The 23,546-nt window shown below is 37.2% G+C and overlaps 2 protein-coding genes across 2 annotated transcripts; both read left to right on the top strand.

Annotated features, from left to right (window-relative positions):
• The first annotated feature begins 924 nt into the window (after window positions 1-924).
• Window positions 925-6,104, top strand: LOC132309202 (probable disease resistance protein RXW24L). The gene is made up of 4 exons (XM_059807534.1): window positions 925-1,091; window positions 4,127-4,365; window positions 4,589-5,157; window positions 5,976-6,104. Exons 1-4 carry the CDS (start codon window positions 925-927, stop codon window positions 6,102-6,104), a joined length of 1,104 nt encoding a protein of 367 aa, XP_059663517.1.
• LOC132306373 (probable disease resistance RPP8-like protein 2) lies at window positions 3,111-23,195 on the top strand. The gene is made up of 5 exons (XM_059803748.1): window positions 3,111-3,473; window positions 4,127-5,157; window positions 8,414-10,197; window positions 21,903-22,004; window positions 22,934-23,195. Exon 3 carries the CDS (start codon window positions 8,428-8,430, stop codon window positions 9,415-9,417), a length of 990 nt encoding a protein of 329 aa, XP_059659731.1. The 5' UTR covers window positions 3,111-3,473; window positions 4,127-5,157; window positions 8,414-8,427; the 3' UTR covers window positions 9,418-10,197; window positions 21,903-22,004; window positions 22,934-23,195.
• Window positions 23,196-23,546: the final 351 nt, after the last annotated feature.

A 23,546-nucleotide genomic window follows, 5' to 3' on the forward strand; every position in this document is an offset into this window, starting at 1 on the left:
AAGGTCGATGGGCTCCTCAGGATTTTGAACAAATAACCGGAGAATCCTTTGAGATCGTCTCAAGAAGAGAAGAAGAGAGAAGGACCCTGGCAGAAGGAATGTCTCTCCAGACTCTTTCTTGCAAATAAACAAGAGGACTATCTACAAATTTCAAAGAGAAAAAGTCAGTTTCGTGACCCAGGAAGTCATAAATGTAACAAAAATGCTTTACGATACAGACGAAGCAAGAAGACTCGCCCAAATCATTGAATGCAGGAATGGATGGGGCATGAAAGCTCGATCGAACGAATAAATCCCGAGCGGACGAAGATCGCCACGCCCCTCCGACTTTAACAATTTTGTCTTTCCACTCCTTGTCAGAAGTGTTAAGGTAGGAGAAAAGCGCCCTACCCGGTCTAGAATGAAAGTGGAATCTATCCTCTCCACCTTTCGTTCTATCAAGTGTATAACAAAACAGAAAATTGGCTAGATTCAAGGTTAAACCTCGAACCCTATTCAAAGCAAGAAGACAGGAAAGAATGGGGAAAAAATTAGGGTTAACTTGAAGAGGGACCAAATTCAACACCGATAGGACTTGAAGGTAAAAAGGATTAAGGGGGAATCGAAAAGCAGGAAAATGTAACCGAGAAGAGCATCTCGCCTTCCTCCAAACCCTCACCTGTACTAAAATTCAAATCATGATCGTACTCCTTAAGGGTAACGTCAGAAGGATCGTGATTTTTCTTTCTTAACTGAGAAATTGAAAAGGACTTCCTTTCTACAATGTCCAGAGGGAGGATTATAAGACCCTTAACATAATCACTCAGACTCGCCGCCGCAGTCCCCGACTCAGAATCAGACATATGAACACTATAAGTTCGTTCGCTACTTTCTTGACTCATAATGTAAGAAAGAAGGAACGAGAAGAAAGACTAACCTCAGCAGATGGAAGGAGATGTTGAAGCAGCAATCGGACTCTCGCCAAAACTCGGGAACGAGATCACAGATGCAGATACCCGAATGACGAAGACACAATATATAAACAAAGGAAAGCCAATAACGGAAGGACAAGCACGAGGCCCCAAAATCAACAGCACAAATGGTAATGATAGGTAGTATTAGCCGCAAAAACTTCTCCACTTCCCGAAAGAAGTTACAATTCCTTATATGAATCAAATTCATAAAAGGAATCGGGGGCAAAATGTGGAGGGAAAAACCCCCACCAATCACAACACACCACATGACAGCAAAAGAGCAGCCCGCAACTAAACTAAAAATGCCCAGAGGCCCACTATCAGTTGGAGGCCCAACAGTAGAAACCATATGCACATACCAATTCAGCCCAATTAAATAAAGGCAGCTCCACTTGACTTAAAAGCCGAATGGATGACCCAATCTCAACAGGCCCATAAGTCCATAACGCTTGCCATAATGATATGCACACGATCAGTAGGTACAAATACCCACGTTTGGGAGTAAGAGCCATGAAATGGCACCATGTAAATATCTAGAAAAAACTTATAAATAGAGCCTGAATGAGAATGAAGAGGCATCGAATTCTCAACATTGTTCTTCTCTTAAGAAATTGCTTATATCTCATCAATATTATGCACACTTCTTAATTTATTTCTTTTAAGTATTCGGGTGTAAAAATTTGCACCTACAGCAAGTATTGTAATTTATGAAAGATAGTATTATACTTTAATCCTTTTATAATAGTCTCACTTGCCTTCCCTTTTTTTCTTTTTCTTTTTTCTTCTTCTTCTTCTTCTTCTTTTTTTTTTTTTTCACTCATATTTGAAGGAATGAAAATTTGTAAAGAAAGAATGATGTAATTAATTAATTATATTATATTTTCTCTTCTTATTTCCTCTTTAATGAACAAAAAAATTTTGTTCTTTCATTCTTATCTTCCTTTCTTCGTATCGAACAAAACATAAAAATAAATAAATAAATAAATAAATAAAACATTAAGAATTTCATAAAACTTACATATGATGGAACCTAAAAAAATTATTAAAGTTAAGAAAGAATAACAAAAAGTTGAAAGAAAATTTTGTTCTTTCATTCTTATTTTTTTTTTTTTTTTATTTTGTTAAATCTTTTCATTCTTTTCTTCCTTTCTTTGTATCGAACAAAACATAAAAAAACAAAAAAAAAAAAACATTAAGAATTTCATAAAACTTACATATGATGTAACCTAAAAGAATTATTAAAGTTAGGAAAGAATAACAAAAAGTTGAAAGAAATTAACACTGAATGATTGGAATCTATGAAGCACGGACACTCCGCCCAGAGGCCTCGTACCAGTGTCGGACACTTTTCGGACACCGACACCCGTGTTCGAGGCTCGGACACGTATCCGACACTTCTGTAAAATGTCCAAATATTATTTTTTATTGGACACACGTGTCCGAGGCTCGGACACACGGTCCGACACTTCTGTGAGACAAAATTTATTTTCTCTCACTCCTCTCTCAGTCTCTCCTCTTCTTCAATTATCTCTCTTCATGAACAAGATATATATATATATATATATATATATATATATATATATATGTATGTATTTAAGTTACATGAACAAAACTTTGTGAAAGACTGGAAGTATATATGTTTATTCATATACATATTTAGTTCATTATAGATATGTCTCTTTTGCACATCTTCGTTTGGAATTTGGATCAACTTTATTTTTCATTTATTTTCTGTTTTGTCTTGTCTATATTTTTCTTATAATAGAGATGAAATTATTGAAATTAATTATGTTCTTTGTTGTTATTTTATTTATCTGTACAAGATTCTAGTAATAATATTTTGAATATATAATTATATATATATATATATATATATATAATTTTATAAGCGTATCCCTGCCGTGTCCATGTTCTAATTTATTAAAATTTGCCGTATCACCGTATCCATGTCATGTCGTACCCGTATCTCATATTTGTGTCCGTACTACGTAGATTGGAATAAAGTAGTCCATGAGCCGCAGCAAACTACTTTATCCTTGTTGGAAAAGAAAAAACAGAAAAAGAAAGGGCAAGTCTTAAAATGACGCAGAGTTGTATTTGAAAATATATAAAATAAATCACAAATTTTATGCAAGTCTTAAACTGACGCAGTGTTTTTTCACCAAGTTACTGTTGAGATGAACTACGAACAGAGAGTGATATTTGAACAGAGAAGTGTGAAAGGTTGCGATGGTGATAGGAACAAAGTACGAGACGCACGAAGGGTTACGATTGGGTTCGCGATCGTTAGATGCGATTGGGGTTTGCGAAGAGATTGTAGATGGAATTGCTTATGCGATTTTGAACACAGATGGAATTGCTTCGGGCTAAGTCATTGAATTTGTAGGTAGCCATTAACCATCACAGTCGTCTCGTTCATCCGACCACCACTGCGAATTGTAACCCCAAACATACCACAGATCCATCCAACCAACAAATATTCTCGTGTTTCCTTTCGCCGACATTGCCGCCGCGACAAAGGTAAAAACACAATTTCACTGCTATTTCGTCAATAAAATGAGAGTAGTGATAAGCTGACCGAAAAATTGCAGTGAAATTTTGCATTGAATAGTTGGAGTGAAATTTTGCATTGAATAGTTGGAGTAAATTAGTATACATATTGTTTTTAAGTGAGTATTCATGCAACAAATAAATGAATGGAGTAATTAAAAATAATAAGTATAACACTTCATTGTAATTATTCTGTTCAAAATTCATTTATATTGGTAAAAAGCATATGAACAGTTGAAAAACAAATTTTGTACAAGTGGAGATGCCAGAGTATTTTAAACTTAAAACTATTCTTTTTCTAAACTAAAAGATCGTTCAAAGGAATAATTAAAGTTATTGAAGAATAACAGAAAAATTAAAAAAATTTGGTGACATGAAATGCTTTGTTAGGATTTGGAATAAAGTGCATATATGGGTTGGCTTTAGAATGAGGCAATTCCATGGGATTGCTTCCCAGTTTGAGATCGAGATGATATAAATAGTCTGACGATTGTTAAAGCACACACTTGCACCCACATCTTTCTTCAACAAATAAACCTTTTAATTAAGCTATACCCTCCCATAGTTGTTCCATTGAGCATGGAAATAGTTGCTGAGCCTGTTGTCTCTTTTGTTGTTGAAAGGATTGGTGATTGGTTGATTGAAGAAGCAAAACTGTTAACCGGAGTACGCTCTCAAGTTGAGGCAATTCAAGCTGAGCTAAGCTGGATGAAATGCTTTCTAAAAGATGCAGATGCAAAGCATAAAGCTGGGGCGACAGAGCGCAACTTTGTTATAGAGATTCAAGACATTGCTTATGATGTTGAAGATGTCATCGAAACTTTTGTCCTCAGATTATCATCCAGGAGGGGGAGAAGTGGAGGTGATATCCGATACTTTTTTATAAGATATGCTTGCATCTTTAACAAATTTATACACCACCACAATGTTGGGTCAGAGATCAAGGCTATTAAAATCAGGATTTCTGAACTCTCCACAAGTTTAGAAACTTATAAGATCTACGGCGGAAGGAGATCAAGGGTCATCAAGTTCGGCACACGAAAGGCACCGTCTACTAAGACGAACATATTCCCATGTCATTGAAGAGGATTTCATAGGCTTGGAGAGTGATGTGAAGAATTTGGTGGAACATCTGTTGAATGAAGACGAAGATAGTTACAACTGGCATCAAACTGTTTGTATTTGTGGCATGGGTGGTTTGGGCAAGACCACTCTTGCTCAAAGAGTGTACAACCACAACAATGTTAACCGTCACTTCGATTGTCTTGCTTGGGCTTGTATATCTCAGCAACTCCAGAAACAAGATGTTTTGCAAGGGATTTTGATTAAATTTGTCCCTGAGAAAAAGGAGGAGATTCGTGGTATGAGAGATGAGGAGCTAGTCAGGATGCTCTTTGATGTTCAGCAGAAGAAAAAGTGCTTGATAGTTGTGGACGACATTTGGACAGTGGAGACCTGGGATATTTTGAGATCTGCATTTCCAATTGGAAAGAAGAGCAATAGCAGAAGCAAAGTATTACTCACCACCCGTAATAAAGAAGTGGCTCAATGTGTGAATCCAGAGGGACTCTTCCATGAACCACCATTTTTGACAGATGGTGAAGCTGGGAACTGCTTCAAAAGAAAGCATTTAGAAGAGCAGATGCTTCATCAGGTAAGTATGTAGTATATAATTAATCCCCACTCTTGCATCTTTATTAAATGTCTTTAATGTAGTTAAATTAAAACTATATATATGTGTGTGTGTATATATATATATAATATTTATTAGTGGGTTGTTAAATGTGTGGAGTGAGATCTCCACAAAAAATGACCTTGATTGTTCCCTTGCAAGATAGATGCAGAGAAGAGAACTTGAACTTGTGTTGTAGCTACCTAAGAGGTTAGAAATTGAATTTTTAGAAATAATTCAAACGGGTCTGAAGCTTATTCTTCTTGAGTTTTGGTGAACGAACACAATTGATATTCCAATTCAATTTTGTTCAAGCATAACCAAACTTTTACTAATGTTAGGATAATAGTCATTAACATTTTAGGCTGCATCATTAAAATTTGAGCTTAGTCACCTGATTGAATCCATACAACAACTGATTTCCATCATTCAAAGTTCACACTCAAAACAACCCATAGCCTCCATCATTCAAAGTTCACACTCAACAACCCATAACTGTTTTGTGTTATGTGCTTCTGTCTTGACTTCACTTTGATTATGTTTTTCACATTTCATCCCATTCAACTCTCACTAACCAAAATTCTCTCCATGCAACTACTAGCTAAAAACTATACTGAATCAACACTTTCCAATTTGAAGCCTCCCAACACAAATATCTCATACTACATGAGAAATGGTTTCATCGAAGAAGCCCAAAAGCTGTTCGAAGAAATGCCTCCGAAAAATAGTCACTGGAATGCAATGATTCACGGGTTCTGTAAAAATGGGTGTTTTGAAAAGTGCTTTGCTTGTTCAATCAGATGCCCAATCGTGATTTGTATTCAAATAAGATGATGATTATAGGTTTAATGCATTGTGGCAATGTGAATGGTGCAAAGGAAGTTTTTGAGTGTATGCAGTTTAGCAATGTAGTGACTGTATCTTCGTAATGGGTTGGTTGATGAAGTAGTTCGGGTGTTTGATAGGATGCCTTCGAAAGATGTTGTTTCTTGGAACTTGGTGGTTGCAGGTCTAGTGAATTGTGGAGAACTTGATAATACTGAATAGCTATTTGAAACAAATTCATATTTCAGGAAGGTTTCTTGTAGTTCCAGGGGGTTAGTTGCAAAACACCAATAGTTCAGGTATTTTTTTTTTTTTTTTTTTTTTGCATTTTACCCTAATGAATATTATATAATTATAGCATTACACCAATGATTTATGCTTTTCTTCCAATTTCCTCTTTCACTTAATTTATTTGTTTATTACTTACACTAATTTCACAACCTTTTAATACTTTATCCCAAATTTTAGAAATTAAAAAATAAGCATTTACAACTTCAATCCATGGTTCCCAAAAAGTGACATCCTTTTTGGGACGGAGTTAGTATATATTAGTGAAAAATGTAATAGAAATATGAATTACTATTTTCGTATAAATTGATACGCTAATAGGTAATTTTATTATTAATATAACAATGTTAGTCGTGCAATGTCCAAATACCCATTTTCAATCATTAAAAAACAATTGGAGAAAAAAAAAAATCATTAAAAAACAATATGCTCATTAATTTTGAAAATGGTATAAAAATTGCGCTAAATGAGGAGAACGATTTAGAATTCATAAACAGTTCATTGCTTATGTTAAATGATCTTAAAAAATTCAATAAAAATTACCAAAGTTTACAAAAAATCCATCTTTATTGAAGTCGTGTATCAGTGCATTTTGGTCACTATGTGCAAGTTTGAAAAAAATTCACGACTACGATAATCAATTCTATTAAGTTACACCGATACGAGCCCGAGTCCGTTATATTGCGTCCACGATTGCAAATCTTAATACACATTATTTCTATAAATATTTATACCTCTGTTCTTCGATGTCAATCTACACATACCCATAAACACTGATTTAAATACACATATTATTTCTATAAATATTTATACCTCTGTGTTTGGATCTCATATATACATATGCACATTATTAACACTATATTACATCTTTCTTTTTCTCATCATGGTTCCGTGATCTAGGGATTTTAGCTAAATTTTTCCTATGTTTGTACATTTTTGTAAATTCTTTTCCATCTTTGTAGATTATGCTAATATGCTTTATTTGTTTGTTATGCAAATATAAAAATTTGATGGATGAATTGTTGAGTAATTTTGGTATTTGTTATGCAAATCTAGTTTATTTATTTATTTTATAAGTAAAGATTGTATAAAAAGCGTTCAACAGGGGAACGAATCCTCAAAAACTACACAAGTCCAATAAGGTCCTCTAAATCATCGATGAGTCCAAAAAATCAACAAATTTCTCCATGAATTTACAATTTCTCCCTAGAAACCAACAAAAAGTGTGCTAATAATGGAGAACTTCAAAGTCCCAAAAGGAATCTCTTTTCCTTCAAAGGATCTCCTATTTCTCGTCATAAACACCACTAGACGCACAAAGGCGTAATCCTCCAGAAATCCATAACTTGGGCCCCCATTTTACAACCTCTCCAAGCCTCAACCAAGTCTCTGGAAGACCTAGGTATAACCCACTGAACCCTAAACAAACCCAACATCAAAGTCTAATAATCCTGAGTCAATGGGCAATGTAAAAGATGGTGATCAACCGCTTCCTCGTCATTCTAATGCATATAACACCAATTGACCACAATCTATCTCCTCCTCTTAAGGTTAACTTGGGTCAAGATCTTCCCCAAAGTGGATGTCCATGCAAAAAAACCACTTTAGGAGGGGCCTTCGAATGCCAAATAGCCCTCCACAGAAAGGGTGGCCCAGGAGCCTCTGAAAGGCACCTATAAAGGGACCTAACATCAAAGCGACCATAAGAAGAGGGAATCCATACCCAAGGGTCTCAAACACCTCCGACAACCTCTTGGTGATACGAAAGCTCTAAACAATCTATTGCCATCCTCAATCTTCCAATCCTGAAAGTGCCTCAAGAAACACACATCCCAAACCATTCTCTTTCTTCTTTTCTTCTTTCCTTTCTTTTTGTAATTTCTTGGAAATAATATAGATCGACTAAAAGTTAAATTTTGGACGTTTTATGATAAATGATGTTGGTGTTTGACATGAAATGTGAGGGATCATATATATCACCTGCATATCATTGATTGATTATTTTTTTCCCATTATCCTCTCTGAAAAAAAGTCGTTTTCTATCTTAAATATCCCTATGGATAGATGTGATAGTGCCCCGTTGCTTGAATAATATAATTTATTTTTTATTTTTTGGGTTATGCAGGACATGAAAAAAAGATGGAGGAGTTAGGGTGGAAAATGGTTAGAAATTGTGGAGGCCTACCATTAGCTATTGTTGTGTTGGGAGGTATTTTGGTAACCAAACATACAGCGAGGGAGTGGGAGATGGTGCATGGGAATATTAATTCATACATGAGTAAGGGCATTGGTGTGGGACAACAACATAGAGGAGTATCACAAGTCTTGGCATTAAGTTACGATGATTTACCATATGAGTTGAAGCGATGCTTTCTCTATTTAGGCAGCTTCCCAGAGGATTCTCAGATAAATTTAGAGAAACTATATCAATTGTGGATGGCTGAAGACTTGGTATTGTTAGATGATGTGGGAGGAGAAGACACAATAATGGACGTTGGAGAGCGTTACTTAAGTGAACTGGCACAAAGATACACTGTTCAGTTGGGAGTACAGGAAGAGGACTTCAGCTTTGGACGCTTTCAAAATTGCAGCCTTCACGACAGGATGCGAGAAGTATGCTTGTCAAAAAATAAAGAAGAAAATTTCTTGAATGTCTTTGATTTTGGAAAGAGAAAGGGGACGAAGCCTTTGGATTCCTCTTGCTCTTCATCATCATCCAATGCTAAAGTACGCAGAATTGTGATCCATTTGGGCAATGAGGAGGATTATAAAGATGATCCACGTGAATTGGTTTCTAATTTTGAACACGTAACAACTCAGGGCCACCTTCGATCAGTACTTATATTTGGGGATGATAGACTGATAATGGATTCCCATTTTAAATACTTGAAGGTGTTGACAGTTCTTCATCTTGAAGGAGTGAAACTTGTAGGATTTCCGAAAGCAGTAGGAAAGTTAATCCACTTGAGATATTTGAATTTAAGAAACTGTGAACTACAAGGTAAGTTGTCATCATCGATAGGCAACTTGAGATGCTTGCAAACCCTAGATTTACGGGATAATTATGCGAATTTGATAATACCAAATGTGTTATGGAAGATAAAAAAACTTAACACATCTATATCTTAATGAAGATTGTATAGAAAGAAATGCAAAATTGATCAGATTGGATGGGTTGAGCAAGCTCGAGATTCTGGAAAATTTCAATTCAAGATGTGGTGATGTAAAAGACCTATTGAAGCTAACCAATCTTAGAAAACTGGGAGCAGAAATTGACGTGGTGGCCTTCATCAATTATCTAAGCAGCACCGAGAATCGACAACGGCTTTTGTCAATTACTATTTCTCATAACTTTGAATCAGAGGAAGAGTCAATTCTTTTGAGAAGACTGTTAGTGTTACCATTTGAATGCATTGTGTTTAATAGGGATTATAGGCGGTGGTAAGTTACCTGTAGAACACCACCACTTCTCTCGAAGCCTTACTAGATTGGTATTAACAGAATCTAAACTCCAGGAGGACCCAATGGCAACACTGGAGAAGCTGCCTAACTTAAGATACCTCTCCTTGTGGGCTCATGCTTTTGAGGGGGTGGAAATGGTTTGCTCTAAGGAGGGTTTCCCTTAACTCAAATCTCTACAACTCTGCAATTTATCCTACTTGGAGGAGTGGAGGGTGGATGAAGGAGCCATGCCCAATCTTTCTTCTTTACAAGTTATAGATTGCAGGAGATTAAAGATGGTTCCCGCTGGATTGAGATTCCTCAACACCCTCCAGCAATTGATTGTAGATGACATGCCAGAAGCATTTGTTAGAAGACTTAGAGTGGTAGATGGAGAAGAAGGAGCAGATCACTACAAAATCCAACACGTCCCTCACATTCACTTTTTGAATAAGCTGCAATCCACAGGTACATGCGTGCTATATCTGCTTTCTTCATCATGGACATATGTCGAAGCAAACTATTCTTTTAATTATGTATGAATATATATATTATTATGCAAATTACTCTCTTGTAACGTGTATGGAAATTAAGTAGAAAGACACACGCCTAGTTAATTAATTAGGCATATATGTATATTCACCTAATCTTGCCTTTGTAAACTTACCAAAACCTTTTTGTTTCTAACTTGTATACAATTACACAAACTCCACCTTTCTAAGCAACACCTATATTAATTATGCATTTTTTTTTCCTGGGCTAAGTTTCTTGCTTTTCTAGATTCTTAGTGCTACACTAACTAATTGGTCCTCTACTTACAATTTTCTTTTTAATTTGATTTTTTTCCCTCCTCATTTTGGGTTTACATCTACAAAAAATGCAAAATCCAAAACCCTTGTCATAGACCTTTGGTTGGAGAATATTATTATACGAACCTTAAATTACTCCACAGAATATTGTGGGAGTGATTTTAGTCTATGATAAAATATGATTGGAGTGATTTATGGGATTGATTTTATGAATTCTCCATTAATGTATTTTCCATATTTATCGCTTTGTTCTTTCACCTATAAATAGAGGTGCTCATTGTAAACAATCTTAAGAGAGAATATAATAAAGATGATGTAGCCCTTTGGGCTTTGTGCGTTTATCTTTGTGTGCTTCATTTTCTATTTCTCTCTTCAATTTTGACATGGTATCAGAGCAGGTTTATCATACCATACTCTATACTTTACTCGTCTCCAATCTACGGATCAACTCGTCTCGGATTTACGGATTAACTCGTCTCGGATCTTGTAACGACCCGAACCCGTGAGTCCGGACCGTTAACCGGGTTCTTGCTCTGACCCGAGGTCAACTAGGTCATACCATCCATTTTCTACGTCCTTAGTTATCATATGAGTCAAATCCAAGGTCTTTAACTGTCCTAAAACTCAACCTTCCAAAGTGGTTCAAACATGCAGGTTAAAGAGGAACAGTCAGCCGGCTGACAAGGCAGGATCGGCTGGCTGACCTACATGGTCAGTCGGCCGAAACGAGGATGAAAAATGCATGCTCTTGGGACTTTCACTATAGCCTGTGTCGGTCGGCTGAAGAAGGGGGTTCGGTCGGACGAATCTGGGGTTTCGGTCGGCTGATGGTGACGATCAGCCGACCGAAACAAGGCCTTGAACCCTGAAACTCACTGGAATGGCCACTGACTGTGTTTACTACCACCCAAACTCACACCGGACCTGTTATGCACTTCATTTACGAATTCACGGCAATGAAATATGATAGTAAATAATTGAAAGACATTAATGAATTGTCAAAACACAACTTCAATTCCCATTCAACATGAAATATCTACATAGTCTCAAATTTGCATCATTTACTATCAAGTGTCATAGTCACAATACATGACCATGGTGTGCAAAATAAATACACTTTACTATGATTTGAGACTTTACAAAAAAAAAAAAAAAATGGGAAATATACAAAAGATGACAAGATAAACTCCTAGTCTTCCTCATGCTTGTGGAAGGTTGGCATCCACTGCTTCTTTTCTTGGCCTGAAAAAAATGTTAAAATAATGGGGTGAGCAATTTGCTTAGTAGGTGGTGCCTAAAACACACCTCTTGTGGCCCCGCGAATCCAAATAATGAATAGGGATAAGGAATAGGGATCATTCTAAGCCGGGAAAGAATACAACATAAATTTCTCAAGTTCAAAACCAACAAATTTCCATGCCATGAATGCAATGCTAAATATACATGTCACTCCCCATTTTCAATTCACTTCAAAAACTTCACTTTTCAAACCGTTAACGTAACCCGTCCCTCGGTACCCCCTTGGCGACACGAGAGAAGGATTAGCCACTGTCCCTGACCCTTGGGGCCAGTTGGCTCAACCACGCTATGGCGATCTCCCTAGTTCCCTTTAGGCTACATTAACGCCACGGATCCTCAGTACCCCCTTGGCGTCTGGGTTTTTACAAAAATCATTTTCTCAAATATTTTTCCCAAAACCCATTTTTCTCATTTGCTTCAAATCACTTTGCCCTTCTTCATGCCCAATGACATGCATGTATGTCTCATGCCTTCAATACTATGGAAGTGAGAGATTTTCATATAACACAATTTAAGCATTCTTTATCAAAAATTCAAGGAATATCATACAAGTTTACATACACCATTTCTAGTAAATTAACAACACAGTAGAAATAGAAAATCAACACTTAGGCATGCTTTTTACACGAATCAACATATATATATATAAAATCATGAACCTTATACACCACAATAAAATCATTCTAAAAGAAATTAACTTCAATTAAGCATATTACCATCAATTAACTAGGAATCGACTCACAAAGGAACAAGAAAATATGAATTAGAGACCCTTACCTCAATCTAAGCCAAAACCCCCAAATTGTGCCCTAGAGTTTCGAAATTCCTATAGTGCTCCAACCAAGAAATTGCTCCGATCAACTTGTAGATCTTTCCGTGAGCTTCTATTTGCCTCAAATGACTTCCAAAAATTCCAAGTATTGAGAGAGAGATCTAGGATTGAAGTTTGATACAAAAAGAGAAAGAAAAAGCAAGGTAAAGGGGGTGAGAGAGAGGACCAGCGGGAGAGAGGAAATAGAGAAGAGAAAATGAGGCAAAAATTGCCTCTTGATTCCTTTTTAACAAGGGTGTGGGTCCTACCAATTTCTTTTACAATTTTCCTTTTTCTTTTATCTTTAATTTTACACCACATATATACATATACATATTTAATTTCACAATCACTTAAAACACAATAATTAAAAATAAATATGATGCAAATAGACTCAACTAAAATACCCGTATGCAACAAGTCCGGTAGCGGGTCCCACACAGGACCTTCCGGCCTGAAAAACGGAAAAAAAATGCAGAAATGACCAACCTTGCATTTCAAAGAGTCCTGAACTCAATGAAATGTCCCAAACAACTCTCGGACATAACCAGCACGCTCTACAGTGTCCGACACGAAAAACAACAAAAGACGAAAATGCCCTTGCAGCAACAAAAATTTCGGAAAAATAAAAAATGCTGAAAAATGGAAACATCACAGATCTTCGGATCACTCGTCTCAGATCTTTGCAACTTGTTTCTGTTGAAAATCATATCTATAAGTTGACTCAATGATTGTGGCAGATTTATTGGGTCTTCATTATAGGCTAATGTTTAGGAATTTTATTTTTACTCTGATTTGATTTTATTCTCTTTTCCATATTTGTAATTTTCCTCTTGTATATAATGATAGTCAGGCTCTCAAATTAAGTACACCAATTTTACCAAGTTACTTGTTGGTATCAGAGCCTCAAACCTACGCCTCCCCCCCCCCCCCCCCCTCTCATCTCTTTCACTGCCTCTTTTGATCTCTCTCTCTCTATCTCGTCACAGCCCCTTCCCTATTTCTTTTTTCCTTTTCTTCACAGACCCTCTCTCTTCTTCAGGCCGCTGTTGTGACAGTCCTTAGGGGAGCCAATCTCCTCTAGGCTCGACTCCTGTAGGGGTATTCCCTTAGTCTTTTGCATGCACTAAGGGTCAAAAGACGTGTTTGTAATTTTTGGGGCTGCCGAGATATTCGGCAGCATTTTCGGATCAGACCGCCGTGTCTCCGGCTTCTTGGTTTGATCAAAATCAAGTTTATTCCTCTTTTATTTGAAATTATTGGTGATCTGTTGAATTGTTCTATTTAATATTATGGCCGAATCAAGTAATAATAAAGAAACTCTCTCTTCGGCGCAACACACACCGGCTCAACGAGTTACTAGTGTGTTGTTGAATGGCCGTAATTTTGCATCCTGGGCTCGTTCCCTCAGCCTCTATGTTGGTGAAAAAGGCAAATCAGGGTGGATTTTGGGTATTGAAAAGATGCCAAATATTAAAGATCCTAAATATGCTCAGTGGGATATGGACAATTGCACCATTTTAGGATGGATGTTTAATTCTATGGATGAATGCATTTATAACATATTCATGTTTCATGACTCTGTTAATGACTTGTGGACTGCTTTGAATCAAATATATGCTCATCCTAGGAATGATGCTCGTATTTTTGAATTATACCAAGATTTTGCTAAGGCCTCACAGGAAGGCCTGAATTTGTCTGTAGCTAATTACTTTAGGTATTTGAGATCTCGTTGGGAGGAATTAACTCAATATAAGCCTCTCAGTGAATTTCCTTTCCGAGGCAGCCTCTCTTCTTGTCAAACGTCTTGATCGTCAGCATAACTATCAGTTTTGATGGGATTATGCCCAGAATTTGAACCACTAAAGTCTCAGATCTTGAATGCATCACCAATGCCATCCCTGTTGGAAGCCTTTGCTAGTGTTGATGGTGAAACACACAGGCACCGTTTAATTTAGCCCTCAATTATTCCTCTACTTGTGTCTGAGCCTGCTGGAGATAGTATGGCTTTTGCAGCCAACTTTGGATCACATGCTTCTGGAAGTCAGATTATTTATCACCATTGTGGAGGGGTTGGACATGTTAAGGCTCGTTGCTTCAAATTTCATACTGAACTGAAGCAGAAATTTTCTAGGAACCGTTTATCTAGAACTGGTTCTTCTCGTACTGCGGCTGTTGTAGAGACTCCTGTTACTACTGGTGGATCTACTGTATTTCCTAGACTGAGCCAGCTTCAGTCTCAAATTGGGCAAATCCAGGACCAATTTGGCTCCCTTGCTTCTAGAGTTGGTGCTCCTTCAGCTGCTCCCACTGCCACTATTGCTACAGGTACTCCTACTACATTTAATGTTAAGGCCAAGCAGTCCACTTGGGTTCTGGATTCTGGGGCCAATGATCACATGACTAGTGAGTTATCAGTTTTTTCTTCCAATGTCATACCTGTTACCCAATATGTGTATCTTGCGGATGGCTCTACATCTTACATTCACAGTAAGGGTGATGTTTGTCTGTCTCCTGATATTACTCTTTCATCTGTCATTCATGTACCTAAATTTGCCTTTAACCTTTTATCTGTTAGTCGGCTTGCAAAAATCTCCAATGTGCAGTTATATTCTTACCAGATCACTGTTTGTTGCAGGACCTTTGTTTGAAGAGGAGTTTTGGCAGGGGTTATGAGCGTGATGGGCTTTACTACTTTGGGGAACCACCAGGATTATATACGAGTCTTCAAGCTTTTGTCCTACCTACTTCTAGTGTTTATGATGTTTCTTTTCACACTTCCCCATCGATATTATGTGACAGTTATTGTTAATTATTCTCATTGTAGTTGGGTTTTTTTATTGAAAAAGAAATCTGATGTGTTTCTTTTATTTATCCAGTTTCTTCAAATGATCAAAACCCAGTATAACACTGTTGTCCGTAATATTCGTTCTGATAATGGACGTGAATATGTTTCGAATGAGTTCTGGACTGAACTTAATAAAAAGGGGATTTTACATCAACTCACTTGCCCTTACACTCCTGAGCAAAATGGCGTGTCTGAACGCAAAAACCGTCATCTTATGTCTGTGGTCCGATGTCTTCTGAGTGGTATGCATGTGCCTAAATTCTATTGGCACATGGCTGTTCTTACAGCTGCTTTTCTAATTAATCGTACTCCCAGTCGAGTTTTGGGTGGTAAGGCCCCATTTTAGATTCTCCAAATCATACATTGTTTCACCTTCTGCCTCATGTTTTCGGCTGTACTTGTTTTGTTCATAACCGTAGTCCTTCTCGTCATAAACTTGATGATAAATCTATTTGGTGTATTTTCTTTGGGTATTATGCTATATCAAAGGGCTATCGTTGTTATGATTCTGTGGCCAATTATATGTATCATTCTCTTGATGTGACATTTTATGAAACTGTTCCTTTTTATTAATTCTGTAGTACAGGATTCTCTCTCTTGTGGTCTGGAGAAGGAGATTTCTCCTATTGCCCGTCCTGTTCCTCTCTTTGAAAGTCACACTGTCCTGGAATCTCCTTCTCCATCCATGCAGGGTTCCCCTCCACCTTTGCAGGTCTACTTTCGTCGCCATCGCACTCAACCACCCCTGCCAGAATCATCTTCAGAACCAGGTCCAGGTAACTCTCCTTTTCCTATGGCTCGTATCATTCCTGAGCATACCTTCCGTTATCCTACCCGTGATCGTTACCCTCCTAATTGATATGGTTTCTCTAGTAGCACTAACCACCCTATTTCACAGTATGTCTCCTATGATGGTCTTTCAGGTGCATATAAATCATTCCTGGGCAAGATTGGGACCGTTTCTATTCCTCAATCAGTGTCAGAGGCCCTCTAGGATCCCAATTGGGTGTCTGCCATGACAACAGAAATGGATGCTTTACAACATAATAATACATGGGAATTTGTTGCTTTACCTGCTGGGGAGAAAACGGTTGGCTGCAAATGGGTCTTTAATGTGAAGTACTTAGCCGATGGTTCTATTGATCGGTATAAGGCTCGGTTGGTGGCAAAAGGCTTTACTCAGATTCCGGGCAAGGACTTTGGTGATACCTTTGCTCCTGTGGCAAAGTTTACATCTGTGCGACTACTTATCTCCTTGTCTGCTGCCCATTCTTGGCCTCTGCATCAGTTAGATGTCAAGAATGCATTTCTTAATGGAGACTTACTTGAGACTATATATATGGATCCACCCTTTGGATTTCGGTCTGAGGGGGAGTATGTTGGGAAAGTCTATCGGCTGCGAAAGTCTCTTTATGGTCTGAAGCAATCTCCTAGAGTTTGGTTTTAGTCATTTCAGCGATGTTGTTCTATCCATGGGCTTTGTGCGCTGCCACTCAGACCATACTTGCTTTATTCGACGTCGCTATGATGGTCGCTGCATTATGTTATTGGTATATGTGGATGATATCATTATCATAGGTGATGATGCTTCAGGGATTGCTCAAGCGAAACTTCATCTTCAAAAGTCCTTTGATGTGAAGGACTTAAGTCCTCTTCGATATTTTCTTGGAATTGAGGTTGCTAGATCTCGTCGTGGAATTTCTTTATCTCAAAGGAAATATGTTTTGGATCTTCTTCAAGATACTAGCATGCTTGGGTGTCGACCCGCTTCCACTCCTATGGACCCCAATTTCAAACTCTCTGTTGAGTCAGGGGAATTACTTCCAGATCCATCCGTGTATCAACGTTTAGTAGGTCGTCTTATTTACTTGACTAACACAAGGCCCGATTTAACATTTGTTGTTAGTGTGGTTAGTCAATTCATATGGATGCAGTCCCTCGCTCAGCTCATATGGATGCAGTCTACCATACTTTGAGGTATCTTAAGTCGTGCCCTAGTCTTGGTCTGTTCTATGCCTCAGGAAATCAGTCTGGACTCTCATGATTTACTGATGCAGACTATGCTGGATGTAAGATAGATAGACGTTCTACCTCTAGCTTTTGTACTTTCTATGGTAATCATCTCATATCATGGAAGAGTAAGAAGCAAGCTGTTGTCTCCAGATCCTCTGCTGAAGCTGAATACTGAGCTATAGTTCAAGGTACTTGTGAGCTCCTTTGGTTTCAATCAATTTTTGGAGAGTTGGGTCTTGTAGAGAAAGGTTCTTCAAGGCTGTTTTGTGACAATAAATCAGCCATTATGCTTTCTTCCTATTCTGTTTTACATGAAAGGTCGAAACATATTGAGGTAGACATTCACTTTATTCGAGAGAAGGTTCGATCAGATATCATTAATCCTATTTTTATTCCCTCTTTAAAACAGACTGCAGATGTGTTCACAAAGTTTGTTGGGCCTTCTCTTCTCCAGTCTTCCATAGTCAAGCTTGGCTTGGTCAACATATTTGCTCCAGCTTGAGGGGGAGTGTTGGAAATCATATCTATAAGCTGATTCAATGATTATGGCAGATTTATTGGGTCTTCATTATAGGCTAATGTTTAGGGATTTTATTTTTATTCTGATTTGATTTTATTCTCTTTATTCTTATTTGATTTTATTCTTTTTTTCATATTTGTAATTTTTCTCTTGTATATAATGATAGTCAGGCTCTCAAATTGAGTACGCCAATTTTACCAAGTTACTTTTGTTTCGGACAGTACTTAGTTTCAAGTTGAACACTTGAGTTAAAATCTCGTGTACAAACTTGAGGGAGGGTGTTAGAGAATATTGTTATAGGAACCTTAAATTACTTCACAGAATATTGCTCCGAGAATATTATGGGAGTGATTTTAGTTTATTATAAAATATGATTAGAGTGATTTATGGGATTGATTTTATGAATCCTCCATTAATGTATTTTCCATTTTTATCGCTTTGTTCTTTCACCTATAAATAGAGGTGCTCATTGTAAACAATCTTAAGAGAGAATATAATAAAGATGATGTAGCCCTTTGGGCTTTGTGTGTGTATCCTTGTGTGCTTCATTTTCTATTTCTCTCTTCAATTTTGACACCTTTATTTCCTTTACTGTCACGCCCCGAATAATAAAGACCGAGTTCATGAGGAAAATATAGGCTACCCGGTCTCGATACCCGAGTCAATGCAGAAGCAAAATTGAACCCGCTAACCTATGTGATTAACAAGGTCCATAACTTCAAGATGAGTCACAAACCCTTTACACCATTCATCTAATGATCATGCATAGCATTGAAATGAGGAAGAAATGATAATGTCCTTTGAAAACGTTACATCAATTTACAAGTTCATGAAATGATCCTACACGGGAATACTTAAGAAAAATGTGGTTTTCAACCCCAAAATGCCATAAACAAGTCATTTTAAAATAAAGGAACTTCATGCGAAAGTTTCATAAACATTTGAGGAAGATTGGATCAAAATGAAATAGTTTCGACACTTAAAAGTCTGTTTTTTGGCAAGGAAAGAACCATTAAAAGAAGAGGTAAAAAGATGCTATTTTGATTGCCAAACTAACCCCATTTAAACCTTAAAACGCGTGCCATGAAGAAACCCTATGAAGGTCCCCCAAACAGCCCTTACAAATCCCTTAAGAAACTAGGTCAAAAACACATTTTGTGTAGGTTCAGGAAAGCCCAATCAGTTCAACTTTCACGGAGGGCTGAAATATGCAGAATGTCCAACCAGTTGGAATTGAAAGTCCAACCGGTTCAACTTTTGCGGCAAGCCAAAAATTGAACCAGAATGAGTCAGAACTTGTCCCTCTTCGGTTCTATCCTTAGATCAACGATACTCTAACCTGAACTAACCATAAAAGGCCACAAAATGGACACACGAATGGTCATGAAATGGACCTAATGGGGTATCAAGAATGGCAATATCATACACAATGAAATATACAAAGACGGGGTACAACCCCTATGCAATCCAACCTGAAAGAAGGTGCCAACAAGGCCCTTCACCGAATCTATCATGCTAGTGTCCGTAGGATCATTCCTAACCATCATGAGTGATACAAACCAACATGGAAATGTATATTTAAACTATAGAAGTGAGAAGATAACCATATATCCACATAAATATATCAAAGAAGCTATGGCCGCCACAGTCTCCTTACAATTCTCCAATTGCAAAAAGGGGAGATAAAATATGAGTTTACATGAGTAGAGATGAGAGCGGAAATGACATATGAACTCCAAAAGTTACATGGGTGAGTTCCTATGCCATTTCCCTCTTCTGAATTACAATTTTAACATGTTCGATTACATAAAGTCCGAAATAGCTATATACATAAAGAATGATAGCCAAGTAGCACCAAAACCGCCAAAGCTCCCCAAAAATCATTCCCAAGGCCCATGGTGGCCTACACCGTGTCCGGATTTTGCTCCTTTTCTAAAAAATAATTGGGTGCGCAACAACGCCCGGTAAATGGTGTCCCGCCCTAAGGTCATGCAAGTCATGCGGCACATAGCAAGTATAATCAATACAACCTTACGGGAGCATGCTTTAGAGGAAATAGAATTTTCTTCGACTAACGTTCACATAGCAAGTGTCACCAAGATAATCCCAAGGGAGCATGCTTTCATGATAATGTTCATCAACTAACGTTCACAAAGCAAGTCCACAATTGTCATATACAAATCCTCGTGATCATAGTGACCTCATGATACACAAAAATGTAGCGACTAGCATTTACATAAACTATCAATTATCAATTCCCATATGATACATGAATGCACAATGAACTCACCCATGAGGGGAACATTTCCCCATGCATGTAGAAATACTGGATTGGTTGAATCACACACACACCCGAATATGTGCCGAAGCCTCGTATCGTGTCATTTTCGGGCAAATAACTCGCCGATGACGTACCGCTTGGCTAAGTTTGAGGACTTTCAACCTCGGAGCCCATGGCCCCACATCTTTTCCGATCCAATTCACAACAATGGCAATTATGTGTGTAAAAATGCTTATAAGCAATTCAATATAACAATGGGCATTTTATATCACCATTGAGTCAATATCATAACCAAGATGTATACGGAGTACTTCATAATTGTCCTCTCATATAAGCATCAATAGCCACATTATATCACATATATTATACTTTAGCTTCACCTACACATTTCATCAAACACCTCACATACATATTGCATCAATATGATCAATTTCGACTTCAAAGCTAAACCAAGTCACAATTAGCATCAAGATGACAGCAATATATATATCAACATAAATTGAGCATACTCATCATGGTAGATAGCGAATCAAACCTCCCCGAGCATGCTATATCAAATATAAACCCAAGAGCATCAAACCCACATGTTAATCATACCAATTCCCAAACCCATTTCATAACCCCCATACATATACATGCCTATATATATATAGGAAAACATATTGGTCGTATTATACACATAAGCATCATATTTAAGCAAGAAATCACTCTCAATCTCAAAGAGTGACTAAGTTAAACACTCATACCTCTTAAAAGAGCAAAATCCCAAATTTCACCAAGGATGACAATGCTCCAATCAAGATTTGAAACAGTAGAAATGTTCCCCTTGTTGAGCTCGTCGTTTTTCTATTCTACGATGTCGCCGGAATCAAAGCCGAAGAGGGTCAACTACGGTGTGGAAGCAAGAAGATGGAGAGAGAAATGGAGATGGAGAGGGGGCTTGGAATGGCCGGCTGAAAATGGCCCTCCCCTCTCATTCTCTCCTCCTTTTATACCACCTACCTCTTTCCTATAATGACAACCTTCCCCCTCCTTTATTCTAAACATCACCCTTGCCATTGTGCCATATAAATGTGTGTGTATATATATATACATATACGAAAATTAAGGTGTCAAAACGATTCCCGATCACTAGGTTTGGCCCGGGCCCACATGCCCAACACCCCAAGCCCACTTGCCTGACTTAAAGAGAAATGACTCAAAAAGCTATTCTATGGATCCGGAAACTCCCGGAAAGCAAGAAAAGGAAGAAAAAATAATAATTCCGGACACTCCAAAGCACATTCCCCACACGTCAATTAATCACATAAATGAACATGGAAAATGACAAGGAAAAATGAAAAAAAAAAAACAGAAAAGAAACCGGTCTCTACATTTACTGATGCATAATACAATGATTCTGCTAAGTTGCTTTTACACGTCTATTATTTTTCTTTTGGTGTAAAATTCTCATCTTCCTGCAATTTGACATTTCACATCTCATGCATTTAACATAATCATAGTTATTTTCGACAATTCATAATTATTTTTGCATATCTAAAAAAAATGTCTATAAGTGTAATATTTATTGCTATGTGATTTTGTTGTGGCAGCTAGAATTGGACCTTGTGCTAACTGGGGAGATCATGGTGAGTGCTGTCACATGACCATGTATTATATAAATGTTGGTCTTATTTCTTCATCAAATTTTAATGGTAAGTAATCTTTGGATACTTTTTATTTTTTTCCTTGGGTGACGCTAAAGGGATATCTTTGCTCCAACTGTTGGTACCTGATCATTTGATGTACCTAGTTTCTTACTATAAGATTCCTTCAGTAAACATAAAGTAAGTCACAGTTATTATGCAAATTTTATCATCATCTTTCCAAAGATCTAGATTCCTGAAATGTCAGAAATATAGAGTGAGTTCATTCCTCTGTTATTAATAATCTGATTAATTATGTGACGATGAAATTAGTTGCATGTGAACACCAAATGATAGTAATAGGTAGACAGTCAATTAAGCCCAATATTCTTTAATAAATAGCATCTCATTCTGTCAAATAATAACTCATTTATAGATTACCACAAATTGTTTCTCATGTTCATCATTGGATTTAGACATCATTCATTAATCTTCTTAACTAAACCAGAATCATACTAAGCCTCAATCCAAATTGAATAATTCACATCTATAAGGCATCACTATTGGTAGTTACATAGTTCATTCATTCAATGTCTTAACAGTGGTTACACTTATAGGCCCTGTTTTGGATGGCTTCTGAAAAGCCACTTTCAGCTTTTAGAACTTAAAGCTGTTTTTTGGAGTATTTAAATGGTTTGGAGCAAAGAGCTTCCAGATTTTGTAAGAGCTTTTGACTGGAGCTGGTCGCTACCAGCTTTGAGAGGAAGCTCTTTTTGAGATATACTACTAGTTATACAACCATAAATACATGAACTATTGAGTATCTTTACGATGTGTTCACATTTTGTAATTTGCATAACTAGACACTTACCTTTAACTCTAATTTAGACTGTAGGTGTAGCAATATTCTCGATTATATAGTCAGAATCCATTTCATTATCTATTGTAGTGTTCTTGATTGTTCATTTGCTTATCTCATTCAAATTCTACATCTCTAGGGATTACCCAAGGTGTGACTGCATGATTGAAGCTCGCGGGGTGTTTGATGAAATGCTCAAGTGAGATGCTGTCTCATGGAAATGGGTTTTGCATAAAGAAGCTTGTGGGTTTGTATTATCATATGATAAATGATTATTCTGATTGGAAATTGTTTGTTAATAATTTTACTCTTGCTAGTGTTCTTAAGGCTTGTGCTGGTTTGGATTTTTCTTTGCAGAACAGTGCACTGTTGTTCAATAAAATTAACTTTTGATTCGGATATATTTGTTGCCGGGTCTGCAATTGATATGCATTTAAAATGTGGTTGTTTAAATATGGCACATTGTGTTTTGATCAGATGGAAACTCGTGATCTTGTGACTTGGAACACTATGATTACTGGGTATATATATGCTCAATATGATTATGGAGAAGAAGCTTCTGAGTTGATTCATAGAATGCAACATGAAGGTTTTTGTATTGGAAGTTTATATATCGGGGAGGTTCGCGTATTCTTTTCCAGAACTTAGGGGAGGTTTGTGTATTTTTTCCTCTCTGAGGGGAGATGACCTGTCCTCCTTAAGGAGTTTGAGTCCCATAGTGGACATTTGTGGTTTTGTGCAAGCATTTACCT

This window comes from Cornus florida, unplaced genomic scaffold (genome assembly GCF_030987335.1).
Source record: "Cornus florida cultivar Cherokee Brave unplaced genomic scaffold, ASM3098733v1 CherokeeBrave_3.0.0_Hap2_Chr05, whole genome shotgun sequence".
Taxonomy (NCBI): Eukaryota; Viridiplantae; Streptophyta; class Magnoliopsida; order Cornales; family Cornaceae; genus Cornus; species Cornus florida.